Consider the following 19658-nt stretch of genomic DNA (forward strand, 5'->3'; position numbering starts at 1 on the left):
GAAAAATTCAGCTAACATAGTCGTGCGAAATTCTGAAGACCTTTAAGAAGACATAACTTCATTACTCTACAGAGATAAAGTAGAATATTGTTAGTGGGCAACTAACAAGCATTTTACATGTTTAAGCCAAAGGTGAAAGGGTCATCCCTGATCGTATGTGGAACAGAAGTGATACAAAGGCTTAGTCCGGAACGTTTTACTAAAGGAGGAGGGTGCAGATTTAAGTATGGTGTTGCATTATACGTAAATAGGTTCCATTGTAGGATCTTTATTTAAAGGTACTTGCGCCTCCCCTGACTACCTTCACCGCCTCCTGAGGGTGGTACGCCACAGTGTTTGAAAGCCCCTGCTTTATAGTAAAACTGGCGGTGGGAGAAAAAGATTCACGTGTGTGATTGCTCTACTTACTACCTGCTTTAGCAGAACTTTACAATATTCTAAGACTAGGTTCTGTTTTCAGTTATGCTTTCTCTTTAATATCGAAAAATTTAGATTTCTTCCACCACTTCAGTTGTCAATGTTGATGCCCATAGATAAAACACGATATCCAGATGTAATCGATATCGAGAAACTTTGTCTTATTTTAATGTGAATTTAGTTCCAAGAATAGGTTGATCTCATTTCTAATCTATACTATGAAGACTGAAATATGAGAAATCTGTCGCTTCATGTTTTAATACTGAATTTTATAGCTTAAAAGCCGTACGAGATAGCGAAAAAATAAAAGTTTCTCTTGTTTCTCTGTGTGATAGCAGCAACTAGTAACTTTAACGGAGGAAATGAAGCACATGCTTAAGAAACAACTTCTTTCAGTCCATCAAGATATTAAATTAATTCGAATATTAAAGCTTCTTAAAACAACATAGTATAGTAACAGTAAGTGTTAAGTATAATTTGTATTTACAACTTCATAACTAATGTGTCTATAAAAATCGATGTTCATAATCACCTGATAGTTTATATGAACTTAATTTTTACATGTATATATTTGTTTTTTACAGGGTTCAAACGAAAGAAATGAAATTCTTCTGAAAAGGATCAATCACAACGGTAAAATCCATTTGGTTCCATCAAAGATCGGTAACACTTACTTCCTACGATTCGCCGTATGTTCCAGATACACTGAATCCCATGACGTCAAGTATGCTTGGGAAGAAATTCAAGCTTTAGCCGAAGACGTGTTGCATGAAGCAGAACCAGGCAAATGATTGCGGGCTATGTGGAAAAAGGGCTGTGGGTTATTATCATGTCCTCAGTCCTGAAGGCAAGAAATTATTCTGACACTTATGCAAGCTGAAAACAGTTACTGAGTCAACCATGTATATTAAATTATTTGATGTGTACATAATGCGTTTTAAAGAGAAAACATATATATATATATATAATAAAATATGCTATAGTAGTTCCTAAGCTTAAAAGCAAAGCTCCCATGCTAGAACAAAATTTAAAAGTGTGATATAATTATAAAGTTTGTGTTTTTGTGTGTAACGTATATCAAAATTGGAAATAACTATGTGTGGAAACCTTCAACCTAATTGCTTACTATAAAAAATGCTTCTGTGAATCAATATAAATCTTGAAGTTTAGCCAAATTATAATATACTTGTTTCGTTACAAATGTCGTTAACATGGGTACAAAATTAATTCAGTCCTATGATAGTTATTTTTCTTTTTAATACTGACAAACTAATGTAGGCTATTTTAATTTAAAAAAAGTGTACTCTGAACAATATAATATTCGTTTTATACTGTACATATTTAGTATGTTGTAATTTTTTAGTAATTCAAATCTTCTGAATGAATCTTTGATTCAGTATGAAAGTTTGCAATAAGTAGTTTTCAGCACTGTAATTTGGTATCTTGATTACATTATTTTTCATATTTATTTAAATCACTTCAAATTCATTTTCATACGAATCCCCTTTCACTCCCCCGAGTTCCTGATAAAACTAATAACTTAATTTTTTCTAATATAAATTTTTAGTGTTATCTGACATTTCATTGTGTATATAAATAACTTTTTATTTATTTTAGTTCATATTCTTTTATAAGAGATGAAATTTCATATAGAAAAATTAAATTACTAGTCTTCCAATTTTTAATTACCCTTAAGGTAATTGAACTTAATGATAGGGCATGTTAAAACGTATTTTATGCAAAAATTGAAAATGATGGAAAATAATGTTAAAGACATGAAAAAATTAATAGAATAGTTTCCAGTACCTTTATTATATTAATAACAATAAATAACAAAATTGAAATTTGAAGAGTATATTTTGTATTTCTTCTTACGTTCATAAATATGTATATTAGCAGTCGAATGGTTTTTCAAGAATCAGAAGTACACATCTTCCATAATAATACTGAAGAAAATACATTAACAATTGATGCTCTCTTTTCACATTTAGTTTAAGCTGAGTATACAATGGAATCATTTTATACAGGGTGTCCCACATGAAACCGGTACGCTTCACGTACGAGATTCAAGTAACACTTCAACAGCAACAATGAACTAACTACAACGAACAGATAATAGTAACGTTAAACAGTTATCTGTTTATAAGAGATGCTGGAAGTGGTAGCCCTTTGCATCTAGGCATCGCTGACCTCTTTTGATGACGTTACCAGCAACACACTGTAATTCTGCAGGCGTGATGTTAATTTCTCCTGCCAGGATACTTTGCTTGAAACATTTCTTTACATTCCTTGATGGAGCCTGTCTTTATGTAAAATTCCACAATACCAATTTGCTGTTCTAATGCAAACTTCCCCATTTCTGTCACAAATGTTATTTGTTACCACTAGTACTGATTAAACACACAACTACTACTCAACAATACGAGCTTCTCACAACAACTGATGCACGAACACACTCCTGCACTCAACTTTCCGATAAAATGCAGTGTAACCAACTTTCGAGACAGTGTTGTCACCCCACAAGCAATTTAACTAGAGATGACTAACCGGCACGTGAGGCGTACCGGTTTTATGTGGGACACCCGGTACTAATGTCTATGAATATATTTAATCTTGTTATAGGTAAAATATGAAAATAAGTTAATAAGTTTTTATCTATCTGTACAAAGAAAAAAGATAAAGAATTGTATTCATCTTTTTCATTTTGTAATAGTTTAGTAAAATTATTAGTAATTTCAACACTGTCGCAAAATATTTTCGGAGTACAGGGTGAATTGATGGGGCCAACTAAGAATAGGGGGAAATATTATTACAATATCTGAAAAAAAAATATATTACTTTATCTACACACCTATCAACTCTAGAGCAGTGTTTACATCTTTCCCCCTTCCCTGCGAAAAACCAAAATATGTATATAGAATTGAAATATATGTAAGTTCTCTGTAGAAGACAATAATCAGCAATGTACTTTGCTTCCATTGGTTTGTGCAATAAGCAATCTTTGTTGTTAATAGAGAAGTTAAACCATTATAATAGTACTCAAAACTTGTATAATCGTGTTTCAAACTTGAAAATTAACTCTGAAATACAAAGTTGAAAAGCAGTTACAACTATATATAATAAAAAAAAAAATGTGCAGTAATGTTTCATCTGTAATCATGTATATTTATAAATAGAGAATTGCAGTATGTTAAAAATTACTAGGAAGTCAAATAAAATGAACTTTTAAAACAGCAAGTGGCACATAGTTATTTCTAGGTGTAAAATTGAGGACAAATAGTTTTAAAACAATTTATTTATATGCATGGTGTTTCAAAACCGATAACGGTTTGGGAGGTGATTCATGATACCAAAATAAGGCAAAAAGTATAGACCAACCTGGGTGCAGAAATCCGCCATCTCGAAGTTATTAGGGTGCCGAAAACATGAAAAAACTAACTTTAATGGCCCATAGCTCCAAAATTATGGGACCTACCGTAGTCGGGTCGAGACTTCACTTAGGAACTAATATGTGCCCTTAAAATCATCGCTGCTACTGTGAAAAAATTCGTCACGTTTGTATACTGAGCGTATAGATACGCTTCAAGTAGAGAGGTTTGACATTTGTTGGAGTTTGTTAGAGAACTTGGCATCACTGAGCATAGCTCCAAGATGCTGAGTCAAGTGTTCTGGTAGTGTGAAGTTTCGTTGTGTAAAGTCATATCGTTGCCATTTCTTAGGGTATAAATCCATACATATTTACAAACTTCTCAGGTCATAGAAGTTCGTGTTCTAGTGATACGTTTATTATAGTTGAGTGAAACGTTCTGAGAACAAGCTCAGGAAAGGGTGGAAAGGTTCTTGTAGCTGCTACTGGCATTTTTTGAAATCTGGTAGTATATATACAAAATTATTTCGGGCTCCTAATTAATTTCTCTTAAGTTATGAATGTTCAATTTGTTCTAAGGGAGGGTTATTTGCTAGGACCACTATTGAAAACTATTGTATTTTAGTTAACTTTTTTCTTTCAAATCAAGCTGTCCTTTTGTCAAATACTTCTTACAGTTGAATGATAACCAAGAATCAAGTGAGTTTGTTGTATGATCAAAAACATGGTAAAATTATTTAAAAATCTGTACTTTCTGAAAAGGAACACCGGACTTCTATAGGCTTCGGTCGATTATTGATTTTTTTTTTTTTAATCGAAAATGAGACGCCATTTTGGATTCATGGGCAAGACAATAAGAAACTGGCGTTGTCTGAAGAAGAATTAGCAGATAGAGATTATTCTACTAAGATACATCCTTGTTATTTTAACATGGTTAGTCTATAGAAACTTTGCAGTGAAGAAGAATTACCACAATTGAAGAATAATGCTAGATTTTCAGTTATGCAAGAACTAGTGATGAATATACCATGGAGTCCCAGTTAGCCACAACAGTATTCAGTTCTTGTGTCAAATTGCTGCAACTAGTGGAGTCTAGTCCACTGTTAAACTTAGCAACGTTTCACTCCACACTTTTAACTTTGCAAATTTTGCAAAATATAACTTTTTATAATCCACTATCATTCTTAAGAACTTTGCAATTAGATGTTACGCGACTGTAAATTGCAAAGTATTTTCAAAGAACCAATTGTATATTGAAGTTGATTGCTTTCGTGTGATTGAAGTGTAAGACCTGTGAAAAAGTTTTGGTTTAATAAAACCTGTTTCAGTTAGCTTTTTCCTTAACATCTGGACAAAATATGAGTTACGAATTATGAACGTAATTGAAAAATAAAATAGTTGTAACTTAGAATATATAGTTGGATTTATTTTTCAATGATGTAGTAAATAAAGTAATAATAATTGTACTGTACAATAACTACACCATAGATCAAGTTATGTTAATCGTTGTAGTATTCAAGTAATTCATCTGATGCAGTTAGATGAGTGGAATACAATATTTACATTTTGAAAATTGTCATGATAGGAAAAGACATGAGATATGTGAGTGAGCATTCTTTACAATGCAGGGGAGTATGACAGGAACTTGGAATATTGTAAAAATTTAAGCATTATTATTTTTTTAATACAAGAAGTCTCTTATTCTTTTGATACAATAATTCTTGCATAAATTCCGTTAACTCTTGCAAGCTTATAAAACACATTAGGTAGGTTTGGGTATGACAGTTAATCAAGCAGATATCTGCGGAAAGATCTATCAGAGAAACACGAGGTTGCAAACAGAGAAATATTTTAAACAACGACCATACGAGCATATATGTTTCTCTGGTAGACGTCTGCCATGGTAACTATTTTATTGCAAGGTAAAATAAATTGACATCACGCACTTGAGCATCATTTCCTAGCTATAAAGACAGTCATCTAGGCGGGAGCTCATGTGGTTCGGATTCCACTTTAAGTTGTATGTCCACGTCTCATATAGCCTCGCTGCTCGAAGGGACGCTAAACTGCAGAGCAAGTCAAAGACAAAGAACTCTTGCTGTGAAGATACTTTGTTTTGTTCTTTGTAAATCCAGTCAAATGTGCTCCAACAAAAATTTTACTTGTTCACTTGTCAAGCGAAAAGCATTCTTTAAATAAATGCATGCTGTGAAAGGTGATCCTATCTTTAAAGACTTTAAAAGATATCACCCGCACTTCATGAATATAACTAACGATACCTTTCAGAAACGACAATGGCTCTTACTCAGAGCGAAACTTGTCTTTGCAAAATACGACATTCTCTCTCTCTCTCTCTCTCTCTCTCTCTCTCTCTCTCTCTCTCTCTCTCTCTCTCGCTCTCGCTCTCGCTCTCTCTCTCTCTCGCTTTGCCTTTTTAGTTTTAACATGATGGCGGAATATATAAGAAATTTCTGCAAAACTTTTGCATGTTTTCATTTTGTGCTTTGTACTTTTCACTGCACAGTATTTAGTTTCCGCGGAACGGAAAACCTGGCTGCAAATTGCAAAGTGCAAAGTGAAAAGTTGCAAAATTTAATTGTGGGATAGATCCAATTCTACTTAAGAACATACACGACTTCCTTCACTATTCAGTGTTTGAACAGTTGTTGCTATTGGGCCGTCTTTATGGATCCATATACTACTTTACTGATGAGATCGGCAGTTATAAACTGGTATGTAAGTCTTATTATCAACAACAATCTTCTAAATAATCTAATGTCCATCTCGGTTCAACATGTCTAAAATTTCACGAACAGTTATGATTGTTCTACTTACTGAAATATGCAATTCCTGAATACCATTTGTTCTTCCGAGCTTTTGACTTTCCCCTAGTCATAGTTAGGAGGATGGAAAAAAGAGAAAAAAATCAGGAAAAAATAAAAGGACCGGACTTGTAAAGCAACGCTTGAAACACCTGTCAGAAACATAGAACCCGTACATTAAATTAAGGGCATGCGTATTGCATTATTGCGGGATTAATTTGTGATTCTTTTGTTCTTTGGTAATGAATTGTTCTCATGTTGATACTTTTATTGTCAATGTCGTTCAAGTTTGTATTCACTGCTTCCCATTCATTACTCAACCATCCCTTGTCTAAATTTAATTATGTTTTCTTAAAATGAAAAATGAAATTTTCAAACACGTCTTTCGATTTCATTTTTAGCCTCAATAAAATTTTTGAAACTTCTGTTTTATGTTGAGTTTCAATTCAGTGTTGCGACAGAGTTGACATAAGACAAGACAAGACAAGACAATCTGCTTTAGCAACCCTAACATGTTACTTTAGTCTTGTCACGTGGTAGCTGCATTTTATTTCATAGATACCTGATCTCTCATTAGGAGTCTATGTGGTAACTCTTAAATTGGGTGATGTTCTCTTCAAAGCAGTACGGAAACCATGTTGTGTAAAAATCTCTAATGCTGTTGTTAATCTGGGAAAATAGGTAGTCCCATCCATTTTGGTTCATTGACTTTGGGTTGAGGTTTCTCGAAACGTGAGTTCCTCCTAACCTGGTTATTCTAATATGTTAACAATGAAACTGGATACCTATTCGTACTCTAAGCTTCAATAAATTATCAATCTATCTCTCTATATAAGTCTAATTAAAAAGAATTAAGTCAAATGGTACGTAAAAAGAAGTTCTTCCAAGCATTTGCTTTAGTCTGCTAAATGAGCGGATTTATAATGGATATATTGTGCCCGAGGTGAGTTTAGCATGGATACTAGTAACTAACTTATTGTTGTCTTCTTTAGTAAGATGTGAAGAAGTAGTTCGAGATACTTGTATATAAGGAGACAGTCGCGTAGCCTGAAACACATCAAGGAGAGCTCATACATAATTATATAGGCTATAATGTGATTATGGCACGAAGTTTGGTGATAGGGATTTGCACAAAATAGATCTGTGCGAGAATAGGTGTGGATCAAACTTGAAATTTTGAGTGTTATGTAAGCTAAGCAGCAGCAGCAGCAGCAGCTCAGCAATATTTTTAACTTTCTTTTTGGCTCTCGACGGCAGAAGCTTGTAGTTTCACTCCAGGTGTATGTCTGTGTATGTGAATATATGTGTGGTACTTTATTTCTCGGTAACAACTTTCCGGATCTAAACTAAATTTTATGAGTAAGTAGCCCATCATCTAATTAATAGATATCGCTATATTCGGTGGCCGAGTTTGGCCAAAAGCCCGGGTCGAGAAAAGGGTCTGTGTTCCACAGCTTTTCACGCTGGGAGCTTCTGAATTCGGTTCATTAATTGTTTTTGCTTGTTTCCATGTTTTGCTTGCTATTTGCACCCATAGATAGTAAATTTTGACGCATATGCTACAGAGAAAGCATAAAGATTAAGAATACAGCATATAACTAGTTTGTTGATATTTTATAGAGAGTCTGGAAAGTTCCTACCCAATAATTTTCTGTGTCATGTCGAAGGTTGCCAACTCGGTATTTTATCGCTAGGTCCTGTAATATTACTGCTAGTTTAAGGCAGACCCATATCATAGGCAATTGGTGAGAGTTGACAATCTTAAATCCCAAATCAATGCTTAATTTCTTCTACAATTTTAAATGGGGTTCGAATAAAATAACATGGTTAAAACTTGAAACGGACATATCAAGGAGTTCGCCATAAAGGTTGTGTATACATATCTATATATTCTGATATAGTAGCTAATTTATTAGATTCTTGTTATGTTACTTCTTTGTAGTACTTCATTATATATTAGACAGCAATGTTGCTCGTTTTCATAGAGTATTATTTTTTTCCTTATTTTACAATCCAACATTTTAAACTTTTTTTTTCGTATTTTGGAGGATATATCTCCCAATCCGCCCCTGTGTACTTGTATCCTTATGATTGACAGTTTTGTTTGTACTATATGAGTTACGATAAAAAAATTTCTTTTATCAAATTAAACGAAACCAAACAATAGTGTACAGTAAAGAAATAATTTGCATATGTGAAATTAGCATGTCCCCCCTAATACTTAAAAGCTGACAAGGCCAGTGATAAGACATCGACCATTTATTGAAGCTGGGCAGTGTGAATTGGTATCCAGTTCTATTATTAATAAATTGATATAACCAGGATAGGAGGAACATACGTTTTGATAATCGAAATCAATAAACCAAAATAGCTGGAATTACTTAAAAAAAAAAAAAAAAAAAGCATTGAAGACGATGTTGACAGACTATGGTTTTCGTACTGCTTTGGAGCCCTCCAAAATTTAAGAACATCACCCAATTCAGAAGTTATTACACAGATCCCAATGAAAAAATCAAGTATCTATGAAATAAAATGCGGTTGCCACGAGAGTTGCTACGAGACAAAATTAAAAGAAATCTCACGGTACGTGTTAAGGAACAAGTTAGTGATGCTAAAACACAAAATCCGATGTCAGGTCTATCGAAACTTTTAAAAGAAACTCAACACAGAATAGAAGACTCAAATATTTTATTGGAGGCTAAAGATAAAATAAAATAAATAAAAAAAAAAAAAAACTAGTGTTTGAAAATTTGCTTATTCATTAAAAAAAAAGTTAAATTTAGACAGGGAATGGTTAAGTAATAAATAGGGAGAAGTAATTACAAATCTCGTACACCATTGGCATAATGATGAAAATACAAACAGGAGAACAATTTATCACTACCAGGCAAACTAATCGCGTCGCAACGCAATCCGCGTGTCCTCTTTTGATGTGTGTTTTATATTTTTGACAAAATGAATTCAGCACTGCTCTATTATGGTAAAACAGTTCGTTTTATTTTCCCCTAATGTTTTTATTCTTCTGTTTCCTGTTTTAAGCCTCCGGACAAAGACTCCAGGGAAGAGACTAAAGGTGGGAAATGTAAGTGGTATGCAGGAATTGCATAAATCTGTATTGTTTAAGTAGAATTATCATTAGAATTCCTAAGTGTGTCATTAGCAATTCTGACTGTCTTTTGGAAATGTGACAGTTAACGGAGAATCCGTGGCAAAACCACATACTTCAATTTTAGTTCTTCGTGTGAAACTGCATACGCTGATGACAATGAAATACTTAAGGGCTCTTCTATTTTCGTAATAGTTAATCTTGTATCTTTGGAAACTCTGTTCCTTGACAGGTTGACAGTCACAATGTCTGAAATCTTTTTATCCCATGGTGTATTTCACAGGCTTTCATTTTCCATTGAAATTAGTTGTTCCCAAAAACTAATCTTGATTGCTCATGACTGCATGATTGCTAATTGCTCTTTGTCCCCCAAACTAAGATAGAAGTCACAGACAATTCGAAATAGTTCTTATGCGTGAAAATTCTATTCCAGCACTGCCGAATTTCTTCTTTTCTCTAGTTTTATACAACTCTCGTTTGTTAAAAAAAAATATTATCTTACACAATTTTCTATTGCAAAACTTACAGAATGTCCCTCATATACTATAAGCATTGTTCTCTAAGATGAACTACATTGTTTCTTGCTATCTATGAATATTAATTGAGAAAACCCCGAAATTGGGAGAAATAGGTTAGAAAAACATAAAAATAATTAGAGCTCCATAAGGATTAGGAGCTTTTTATTGACATACATAGGACACAAAAGTGACTAACCTGTCCTTTTCTCGAATAATGTTGTCCTTCGATCTTGATCTTGATCTTAAGCGGAAAAGTTGGTTTTGTTTATTTGTAAACTATACATTAGTGTTTCTTTGGTGTATCAGAGGAAATTAGATGGTTAAAAAAAAAAAAAAAAAAAAAAAAAAAAAAAAGAGAGAGATTTTACTGCGCTATATAAATTTCAATCAATTGGAGAATATGTTTACAGCAATTTTACTCATAATATTAGTACTAGAAAACACGTTTAGGAGTACTACTAAGCTGTAGATTCACGTCTTATACAGTCTTCTTCTGAAAAGGACGCTAAACTAAAAATTAAATCAAATCAAATCAAATTAGGAAAATTCTATTTCAATGAAAAGAAAGAAAAAAGTTACTACAAGAAATACAAAATAATTATGAGCAATGTCGAGAATTCTTAGCCGTCCTGGAATATTCCATAGATAGAATTTTGATTCAGTTTTTAATACAGAACATCAATATATTGATATCACTATCAATAAGGAAATATTACATGTACTAGAAGGAATTGATTTATTATTGACAAACAATTCTTTACTACTCTAAAACTAAATGCAATATTTACTCATCTAGAGGAGATAAATTGAAGCCTGTTCCATGCAACTTCTCACGAGGTAGTAGAAAAAAGAAATAGTCTTCAGTATATTGTAATGGACCATGTGCTTCTATATACAAACAATGCCTTACGCTTCTGTTTATAAACATCACCACATGGATTTGGGACGGAGTACTACACCACATTGGATTACTACGAGTAGCAGACGATGGACCCAGCAACTCCTACAAATTACATGACGACAGGAGAGCAGTAGAACCACCGCCGCTCTGGGACACCTATATATTGGACAACAACCAGCGGACCAATACCAGTCTTCGATTGGTCTCCCCTCTACAGACTTGCAGTGGAGTCTGAGGTACCTTCCCTTCCGCAAAGTCTTAGCTTGCAGCGGAGCTAACGGTTTGTAAAATTTACCTCTCTTTGCTGTTTGCACTGGAGCAGCGGGAAAATCCTAACCACCACTCGGCCTGGCTTACAGCGGAGCTTTGACGGGAATCTTAACCTCCTCTACTTGCAGCGGAGTAGTGTGTGTCCTACAACTCACATAACACGCTACTGAGAATTCCTTCCCGAGACCGTCAGGTCGAGGGGAAGATCTCATAAACAAACCTGTAGTGGTAGACGATTCCCGTCTCTATTTTATTAATCTAGCTCTACTTACCAAAGAAGTTTTACAATATTTAAGCATTTATTTAAAGCATCCTGATAGGCATATGGTGTATGTTCAGCTTCGTTAGTGAATAATTAATTTTCTTGTTATTCATTTATGTTGATATTTGATAGACCGTATGAACATGTATCATTGTATTTTCATCATTATGTTTTGCATTTGTTCTTCATTTTTTTTTAAATACAAAAAGCAAAATTTGATGAGGAAATTTATCACCTATCTCGGCCTCATGAAATTAAAATTTATATCATTGTTTATAATTTCAAAGTGATAAGACACTTTTTCATACCATCTTTTCTTCAACTGTTCTATACATCTCTTCCAATGAAAAAATAAACATCGTAGACTTCTTGTTTCTGGAAGTCATAGAATATACAGGACATTTTGGCAATCTTCACTATTTGTGTAGTATACCAGTGTCTATTGGATTGTTTCCAATTCTTTAAAACAGAATCGTATCTTACGCTTCCCTTGAAATCCCCTCATAGATGTTTCCGAAGTTCGTCGAGATTTGTTTTTTCCTCGGCAGGTGAATAATTATGAAACAACTTCAAGGGAAATTTTTGATATAATTTTTTTTTGACAGTTTTCTTGTAATAATAATAATAATAATAATAATAATAATAATAATAATAATAATAATAATAATAATAATAATAATAATAAAGAATTCTTACTAACACAGATCAAAATCTTTACAATTCATTTTAAATACCGCAGCTGGTTCCATAAATATTTATCACTTAGTGAACAATAGATTTCTCCTAGTTCGAATTTGACTGCCGACTTTCCAGAATTATCCTCTATCCTACTATGCGAGTGTGGGAGTGTAATACATATAAGCAGTGTATCTTTCAGACATACTTTCCGCCCCTATTCTACAGAGGTAACAAAATTTAAATTGATATTGTCAATATATCAAGATAGTGTCCACATGGAAAAGAAAATATTTGATAGTTGAGAAATTTTCTTTTGCCAATAACTCGGGAACAAATGAATTAACTTGCATATTTTTGTTGCTATCCTTAGGATAGTTATAACTTGACAACTTGCCAAAATCGGTATTCTTATAGGTTAATTTATTGTTGAGTTATAGGAAAAGAAATTTTGTCAACTGAATAATACTTTCTTTCGTGACTGTACCAATGTGGCTCCTCACATTTTGTTTTGTCTCCTGGTGAAAGTTTTCTACAAAAAAACGTTGCAAATAAGTCATGCTTAACTTCCTTCCTCTGTTAATGTTTTTATTGTAAAATGTTCTTCTATATCTAGAAACATATCAAATAAAAAAAATAAATAAATGGAATTTTCTGCATATTATCATGTTATGAAAATAATTTGATCTTTAATCTTCTGGTATTAGTCTTTAACTCAAACAGTTAATGGAATATTAATATTAACTATTAACCTTAGAAGAGTTCTCAAAAATATCTACGACGGAGCTTATTATTGAATACCTCTGTATTTATCATAATCTCAGTTTTCTAGGTAAAGTGCTTTATGAAAAGTATAAACATATTATTTTGTTTAAAGGCAAAATTATAACCTAAATTGATAATAAATAATGAAGTGTTTGAAATTTAGCTTCATCATAATTACTTTTGAGAACTTACCTTATGACTAGAGACAATATGAAGATTCTGTGTTCTCTGAATAATAAAATACAAGTAGAAGAAAGTCTTAATATTTTAAACTATAACGTAAAGCATGAAAAGAGGCAACAAAAAATACTCCACTATATACAAGGTGTGATTAAAAAGTACGGTGAATGTACTTGCACAGTGCCATCTATCGATGTTGTATCCGTTTCAACTAGTAGGCTCGGTAGCCTAAACGTTTGGTACAATCAGTGTCGAGTTTCAACGAGTTATAACTAGTGGTGGGCACAAAAACCGGTTTAAAAAAAACCGAAACACGTTTTTGAAAATTTTCAAAAAAACGGTTTTCTTCAAAACCGGTTATCGGTTTTCTCCAAAACTGGTTCGGTTTTTCACTTGATCCGGTTTCGGTTTTCTTCGAAACCGATTCCGGTTTTTTCCAAAATTTGTTCTATTTCTGACCAGAATGGTGTTTCGTTGTTCTCTGGAAACCGAATCCATTTCCACAGAAATAGTTCTGTGTTTTTTCGAAAAGTTTTCACCGAAACCAGTGAAAATCCGAACCGGTTTTGGAGAAAACCGAAACCGGTTTTGGTGAAAAACCGAACCAGTTTTGGAGAAAACCGAAATGTCGGTTTTTCGGGTTTCGGTTTTTATATAAACCGATTTTCGGTTTTATAAAAACCGGTTTTGCCCATCCCTAGTTATAACATGTTAGTTGGCTTCCAGAGGCAGAAGAGTAAGAACGTTTTAAGTGTGTCGCGCGCCAACATTAAGTTTTATTCTAAGCTAAAAAAAAAAAGTGCCAAAGAAGCCCACGAAATGTTAAAATCAGTGTATAGAGATGAAGCGGTGGCATTAAAGACTGTTTAAAAGTGGTATAAGCGATTCAAAAGCGGCAAAGAGTCGGTTGAAAACGAGCAACGATCGAGACGTCCTTCGACGTTAAAAAAAAAAAAAAGAGATGAAAACGTGCAAAAAGTGGCACAAATGATTTGTTCAAACAGGCGAATAACTATTTGAGAGCTTTCCGAAGAACTAAACATCTCGTATGAGTCCGTGAAAAGCATTTTAACAGCCGATTACATGGGAAAATGGTTTCCTTCTTCACTACGAAAACGCGCCGTGGCACACCTTGCTTTTTATCCGCAAGTATTTGGCCGAAAAAATATCCCTGTCTGTTCACATTCGCTGTGCTGTCCAGATATAGCATTATGCGATTGCTGGCTCTTTCCAAAAGTTAAAACGTTGCTTAAAGGAAAACGTTTGGACACCATTTTTGACATTTAGATGACCACAACAGAGCAGCTGAACACCCTTCCAAAAGAATCCTTCCAGAAATGCTTCTAGTCATGGATTCAACGTTGAGATAAGTGCATTGCTAGCCAAGGACAGTACTTTTGAAGGAGATTAAATCAAATTCCATGTAAGCTTATTATTTTGCTTCTAATAAAATTATTCACCATATATTTTGAACACACCTCGTCATACCATTCATAGAAGAAAATACATAGAGCTGTTTAGAAGAATTGTCTGTCACACAAACACACACACACACAAGGAGTATTGATGTCAAAACATATATAAGGAAATAAATTGGTCAACAGAACAGCGCTCAACATAATATGACAGTGCTTCTCTTATGTGATTACTTAACAGATTTTAAATTTGGCTTTCAAAATTTACTCCTTGAAGAACGCAAATCCACAAATGATGTTTTGATTTTGAAACGAATAGATCACAGTATGACCTAAGAGTAGTGTAAAAATAAAAATTTGAGATAATTTCAAAATATTTTCTTTAATATACTAATTACGGGAGCAACAGGATTGCGCACACTATAGATCCCGAATTGCGCACAGATCTCTGTTGGTCTTTCTGAACACAGATTTTTGCCCAACGTTGCCACAATGCTAGATTTAAAATCTGTGCGCAAAGAAGGTTTTCCTTCAGACTAGGATAGAAACAGAAATTAGAAATAAAATTCATATTATATTGAGGATTAACTAAATATAATTTGGTCAGTAGATACAAGAAGTCATGATACATCCAAATTTACAATCCAAATGTTAAAATTTTCTTGTCTCATAATCTGAATCCCTTTGGAGTTCTAGTACCTATTTTTAGGTGCTAAAGTAGCGTCTTCATTATTCATTAAGAAAGAACCAATAAAGCTTTTTACTTTTTTAAAAAAGTCTAGAGGCACTGTAGAACACGTTACGTATGGTTTCACGCCTTCCTGCGTCGAGACATAGGAGGTGATGACATCATAACTGTAAAAAAAAATATTTTTGTTAGGCCTATTTTCATTATTTCTTGGCGGGTTTACTTTCGCACCTAGAAGATTGAAATTTTGTACAAACATTCAGTCCACCGAGTACTATTTATTAGATTTTTTCGGATCTCTGCGTTAGCACAAGGTGGATCCAGAGGGGCAAAAAGGTGGACTGAAGGGATTTTGTGGTTTAAAAAATCCCTTTTTTCGCGATTTTCCCGCCTGAGATACATGATGGAGACATGTGAAGGGTCCGTTTGAAAGGCAGTTTTATTCTGAAGATAATAAAGGGCAAACTATTATTCTAGGATAAATACGGATGTCTCAGGAAATGTTCTGCCTGAGATCAAGGTATTTTAACATGTTACAGTAATCTGGGGGCATTGTGGGGATTATTGATATTTTTCCCTTAAAAGCTTGAAATTTTGTACAGGCGTTTAATGCACCCCTTAGTGTTTTCCAGTTGAGTTTTAGATCTCTGCATTAACACAGTGGGGATCCAGGGTAGTGCTCTCAACGGATCGGGTCGGGTCATGTTGAAGATCGACCCTACCCGTGACCCGAATTGGCTGACCCGACCCAACCCGACCCGATTGATCTGACCCGACAACCCAACCCAAGCTGACCCGATTGACCCGACCCGACAACCCGACTTGAATAACCCGACCCTAGCTGACACGATTGACCCAACCCGACCCGAGCTGACCCGAGTAGCCTGACCCGTCAACCCGACCCGAGCTGACCCGACTGACCAGACCCGACAACCCGACCCGTTTAAAAGCACTATGATCACGACACTGGGTAAACGCCAAAATGCACTCCCATTGGGAATTAAACCCGGACCACGTGTACCGAAGTCTTACACGTTAACCACTAGCTAGATCAAGCGGGGGATTTGTATATGCATCTTAATGAATATTTGGCACTTTTGAAGCTTGGTTATTTCTTTTTATAACTGATACCAATGTCCGAGGATTTTTCCAACTGAGGATTTTTTTCTTGCTTTAGTTCTATGTGACGAAATTTTTCTTTAAGGTCAGTGTTCTTACCTGCTCGGACGGCAGGGGTCTTGGAAGGCAGTAGCAAGAGTCTCTTGGCGGAGACAAAAGGAAATCGTTGAACTACAATGATGAGGGTTGAGGAAACGGGAGAACACCTGTGATTTTTTCCAACCCTTCAACTTTCATTCCAAAATAGGTTCTTATGATTCCGGGACCGGTGCCACTTTGATTTTTCTTTCTCGGTAATTAAAACGTATTTTACAGTATATATAGTTGCAAGTAAGAAGATACATAATATGAATTTTGTAATTTAAAATTTAAAAATACAGTATGATGATTAATTATAAAGTACTAATTTTATTTCATCACTTTCAGCCCAACAAATGAAATTCAAACAATTCGCACCCTGGGTCTTGGTCATCAATACTGCGTCTTATTCTTTGTCTTGCAAAGTCAAGTCTTGGTCCTGCATTTCGTAGTCTTGGTGCTCTTTCATGCTATACAAGAGCCAAGAATGCTCGCCTCATCGGTACAAATGAAGACCAAGTGTGATTTTGATTATGGTCTTTCATACTATACGGAAAGCAAGAAAATATGCTCATCGCTATTTCGTGATCACCAAAACAAGGCCAAGAGCAAGATTACTATGCAATTCGTCTTCCATATCCAATCTTTATCTTGTTCTTGTATCGATGTTCTTGGGCTTGGTGAAATAAAATGAAATATTCAGTTTAAGGTCCCTCGATTCTGCACCGAGGCTAAGGGATATGGTGACCATAAGAAATGAATGAAATGGTGGAATGAAGAAAGTGGGAGGAAACAGGAGAACCCGAGAAAACCCACTACACGGCGTTTCTCCACCACAAAGCCTATTTAGTACAAGCTGGGATCGAACCATGGACACCATGCACCAGAGATAATTTCTCTACCACTGAGCCACCGCGGCCCTGCTTGGGTTTGGTCGTCCATATCCAATCTTTCTTTTGGCCTTGCTTAAACAACTTCTATTTTTGTTCTAAATCCAGACTCCATATTGGCGTAGATATTAATATTACAGTCGATTGGTAAAATCAATCTTCCAGATTTAAAAATTAAAGTACACACAAGTACAAAAATAAGCATTTACCATAAAAACACTAGCTGCAAGTGTTCAAAATAGATTTATGGTTTCTATAAAATCAATTGAAAATTGCTATTTTTAATTAGACAGCTAGTGAAAAACAGCAGCTTTCGACTCCAGCCGAGTTTAAGCTCAACCTAAACTCAGTTGACCAAAGTGAACTGACCCGACCCGAATAACCCGACCCGACAACCCGACCCGAGTAGCCTGACCCGACAACCCGACCCGAGTTGACCCGAGCTGACCCGACCCGTTTGAGAGCACTAGTCCAGAGGGGCTCAAAATTTAAAAAAAGAAGTATTTTCAAAGAAAAATCCCGATTTCTCTCAAAATTTCCCGCCTCAGGGACATGATAAGGAGATGTGAATGGTACCATTTGAAAGGTTGCTCTCTTGTAAAAAGAAAACGAGATATGAACCATGATAAATAGAGATGATGCTGTAGCCGCTTGACTGAAAGTCTCTAATTTATCTTAAAAAGCCGGAATCTATAAGGGTTAAGCATTTCATACTGCTTCAATATAATGTTATGTTTCTTTAAATCTTCCTTTTTGTGTGTATTGGTATATCCTTTCGCAATTGATCTTAATTTCAGTTTTGTTTCTGATTGTATCTTCAACAAAGAAGAGATCACCTGATAAATATCTGGACCAAGTTAATAGAATTATTAATTGTAATGTTTGTGAAATGTTTCCGCCCTATTTTCGTTCGAGGAGCTACTGAGGGTTCTGAAGCCCATATTCTAGGTGGAAACCTAAATAAAACAAAGCAAACATTTATGATGACATTCTTAATGTTAATAATAATAATAATAATAATAATAATAATAATAATAATAATAATAATAATAATAATAATAATAATAATAACAGTAATATAGTATACATACTTCCCACTACTAGCCAAGTTTTATGGAAAAGGTAAAAATTGAAAAGTGGATAATTTTCTCCGTTATAAAGTTTTGCTTTGGAAAATTTATTAAAGTATGTCGTTAACGTCTGGTCATATAATAAGATACTTGTTACAATAATATGTGCGATACAATGAACTTAAATTACAATATTATATTAGTATAATACAACGATGTAAGTAAACTACTTCCTCATACTAATTACACTGCATTCCAATATAAGCCTTGCAAAATTACTCGATTTACTTATTAATAATATGGAATCTGTCAATATATATATATATTTCAAATCACCTTCCTAAATCTAGTTAGAATATATAATTTTGTAGCTACCTGCTAGTTTTATTACATACATTACGACTATGCACAGTAAATGCTATCATTGTTCGTACCTAATGTTACTCGCAGAAGTTAGGACGATAATCTTAGCTTCTTCATTTATAAATAGTAACTTTTCTCCATATAACTGAACTCAACTTCTCTTTCAATCACTTACTGAAGCAGCCTCTGTAATATTTCTCGGAAGAACTGGTGTGAGATCTTTTTTTTTTTTTTTCGAATGCAGTATATAGCTTCTCTATCCTTATGTGTCAATTCCTCTATATTTCCTAAATTAGCTCAGTCCTAGTAATTTTATTCGGCCCTTGGTTCGGGTATTCCGCTGCTCTTTTCTTACAGATTTACATAACAGAAGAGAAAATATTTTCCATCTGACAACATTGCTTAATTTTTCTGTGCGCAATCCTGTACATAATGACAGCTTGTCAATGACTTATCAGATAAAACTGATAAAACTGGAAAAGTGTGCGCAATCTCATTGCAGCCACTAATTACGTAACCCTCCCTTTTCAAAAATTAGATTTTAGATTTATTTCTGTATTGGAAAAGTATCTCTTACTTCCGCCTGAAATCATGATTTAGTCTTGTAAAACATAGAATATAAATTACTCTATTTTGTGGTGAATTGATGTAAGTAGGTATTGCATTTTTTTTTAAATGAACTATGAAGATTGGTTTGAATCTTGCTATATTACTCAAATTGATTCATTTTATTATATTATTTGATTTGATTA

General features: G+C 34.2%; 1 protein-coding gene across 2 annotated transcripts in view; it reads left to right on the forward strand.

Moving 5' to 3' along the window:
• The window catches only part of Ddc (aromatic-L-amino-acid decarboxylase), a 113682-nt gene extending 110028 nt beyond the window's left edge, over positions 1–3654 (forward strand). For both annotated transcript variants that reach the window (XM_081741263.1, XM_081741270.1), the window contains exon 12: positions 1002–3654. In XM_081741263.1, the coding sequence (XP_081597389.1) occupies positions 1002–1208 (207 nt within the window). In that variant the 3' untranslated portion in view covers positions 1209–3654. The remainder of the gene's footprint in view (positions 1–1001) is intronic.
• Positions 3655–19658: the final 16004 nt, after the last annotated feature.

This window comes from Thermobia domestica, chromosome 2 (assembly GCF_964235325.1).
Source record: "Thermobia domestica chromosome 2, izTheDome1.hap1.1, whole genome shotgun sequence".
Classification (NCBI taxonomy): Eukaryota; Metazoa; Arthropoda; class Insecta; order Zygentoma; family Lepismatidae; genus Thermobia; species Thermobia domestica.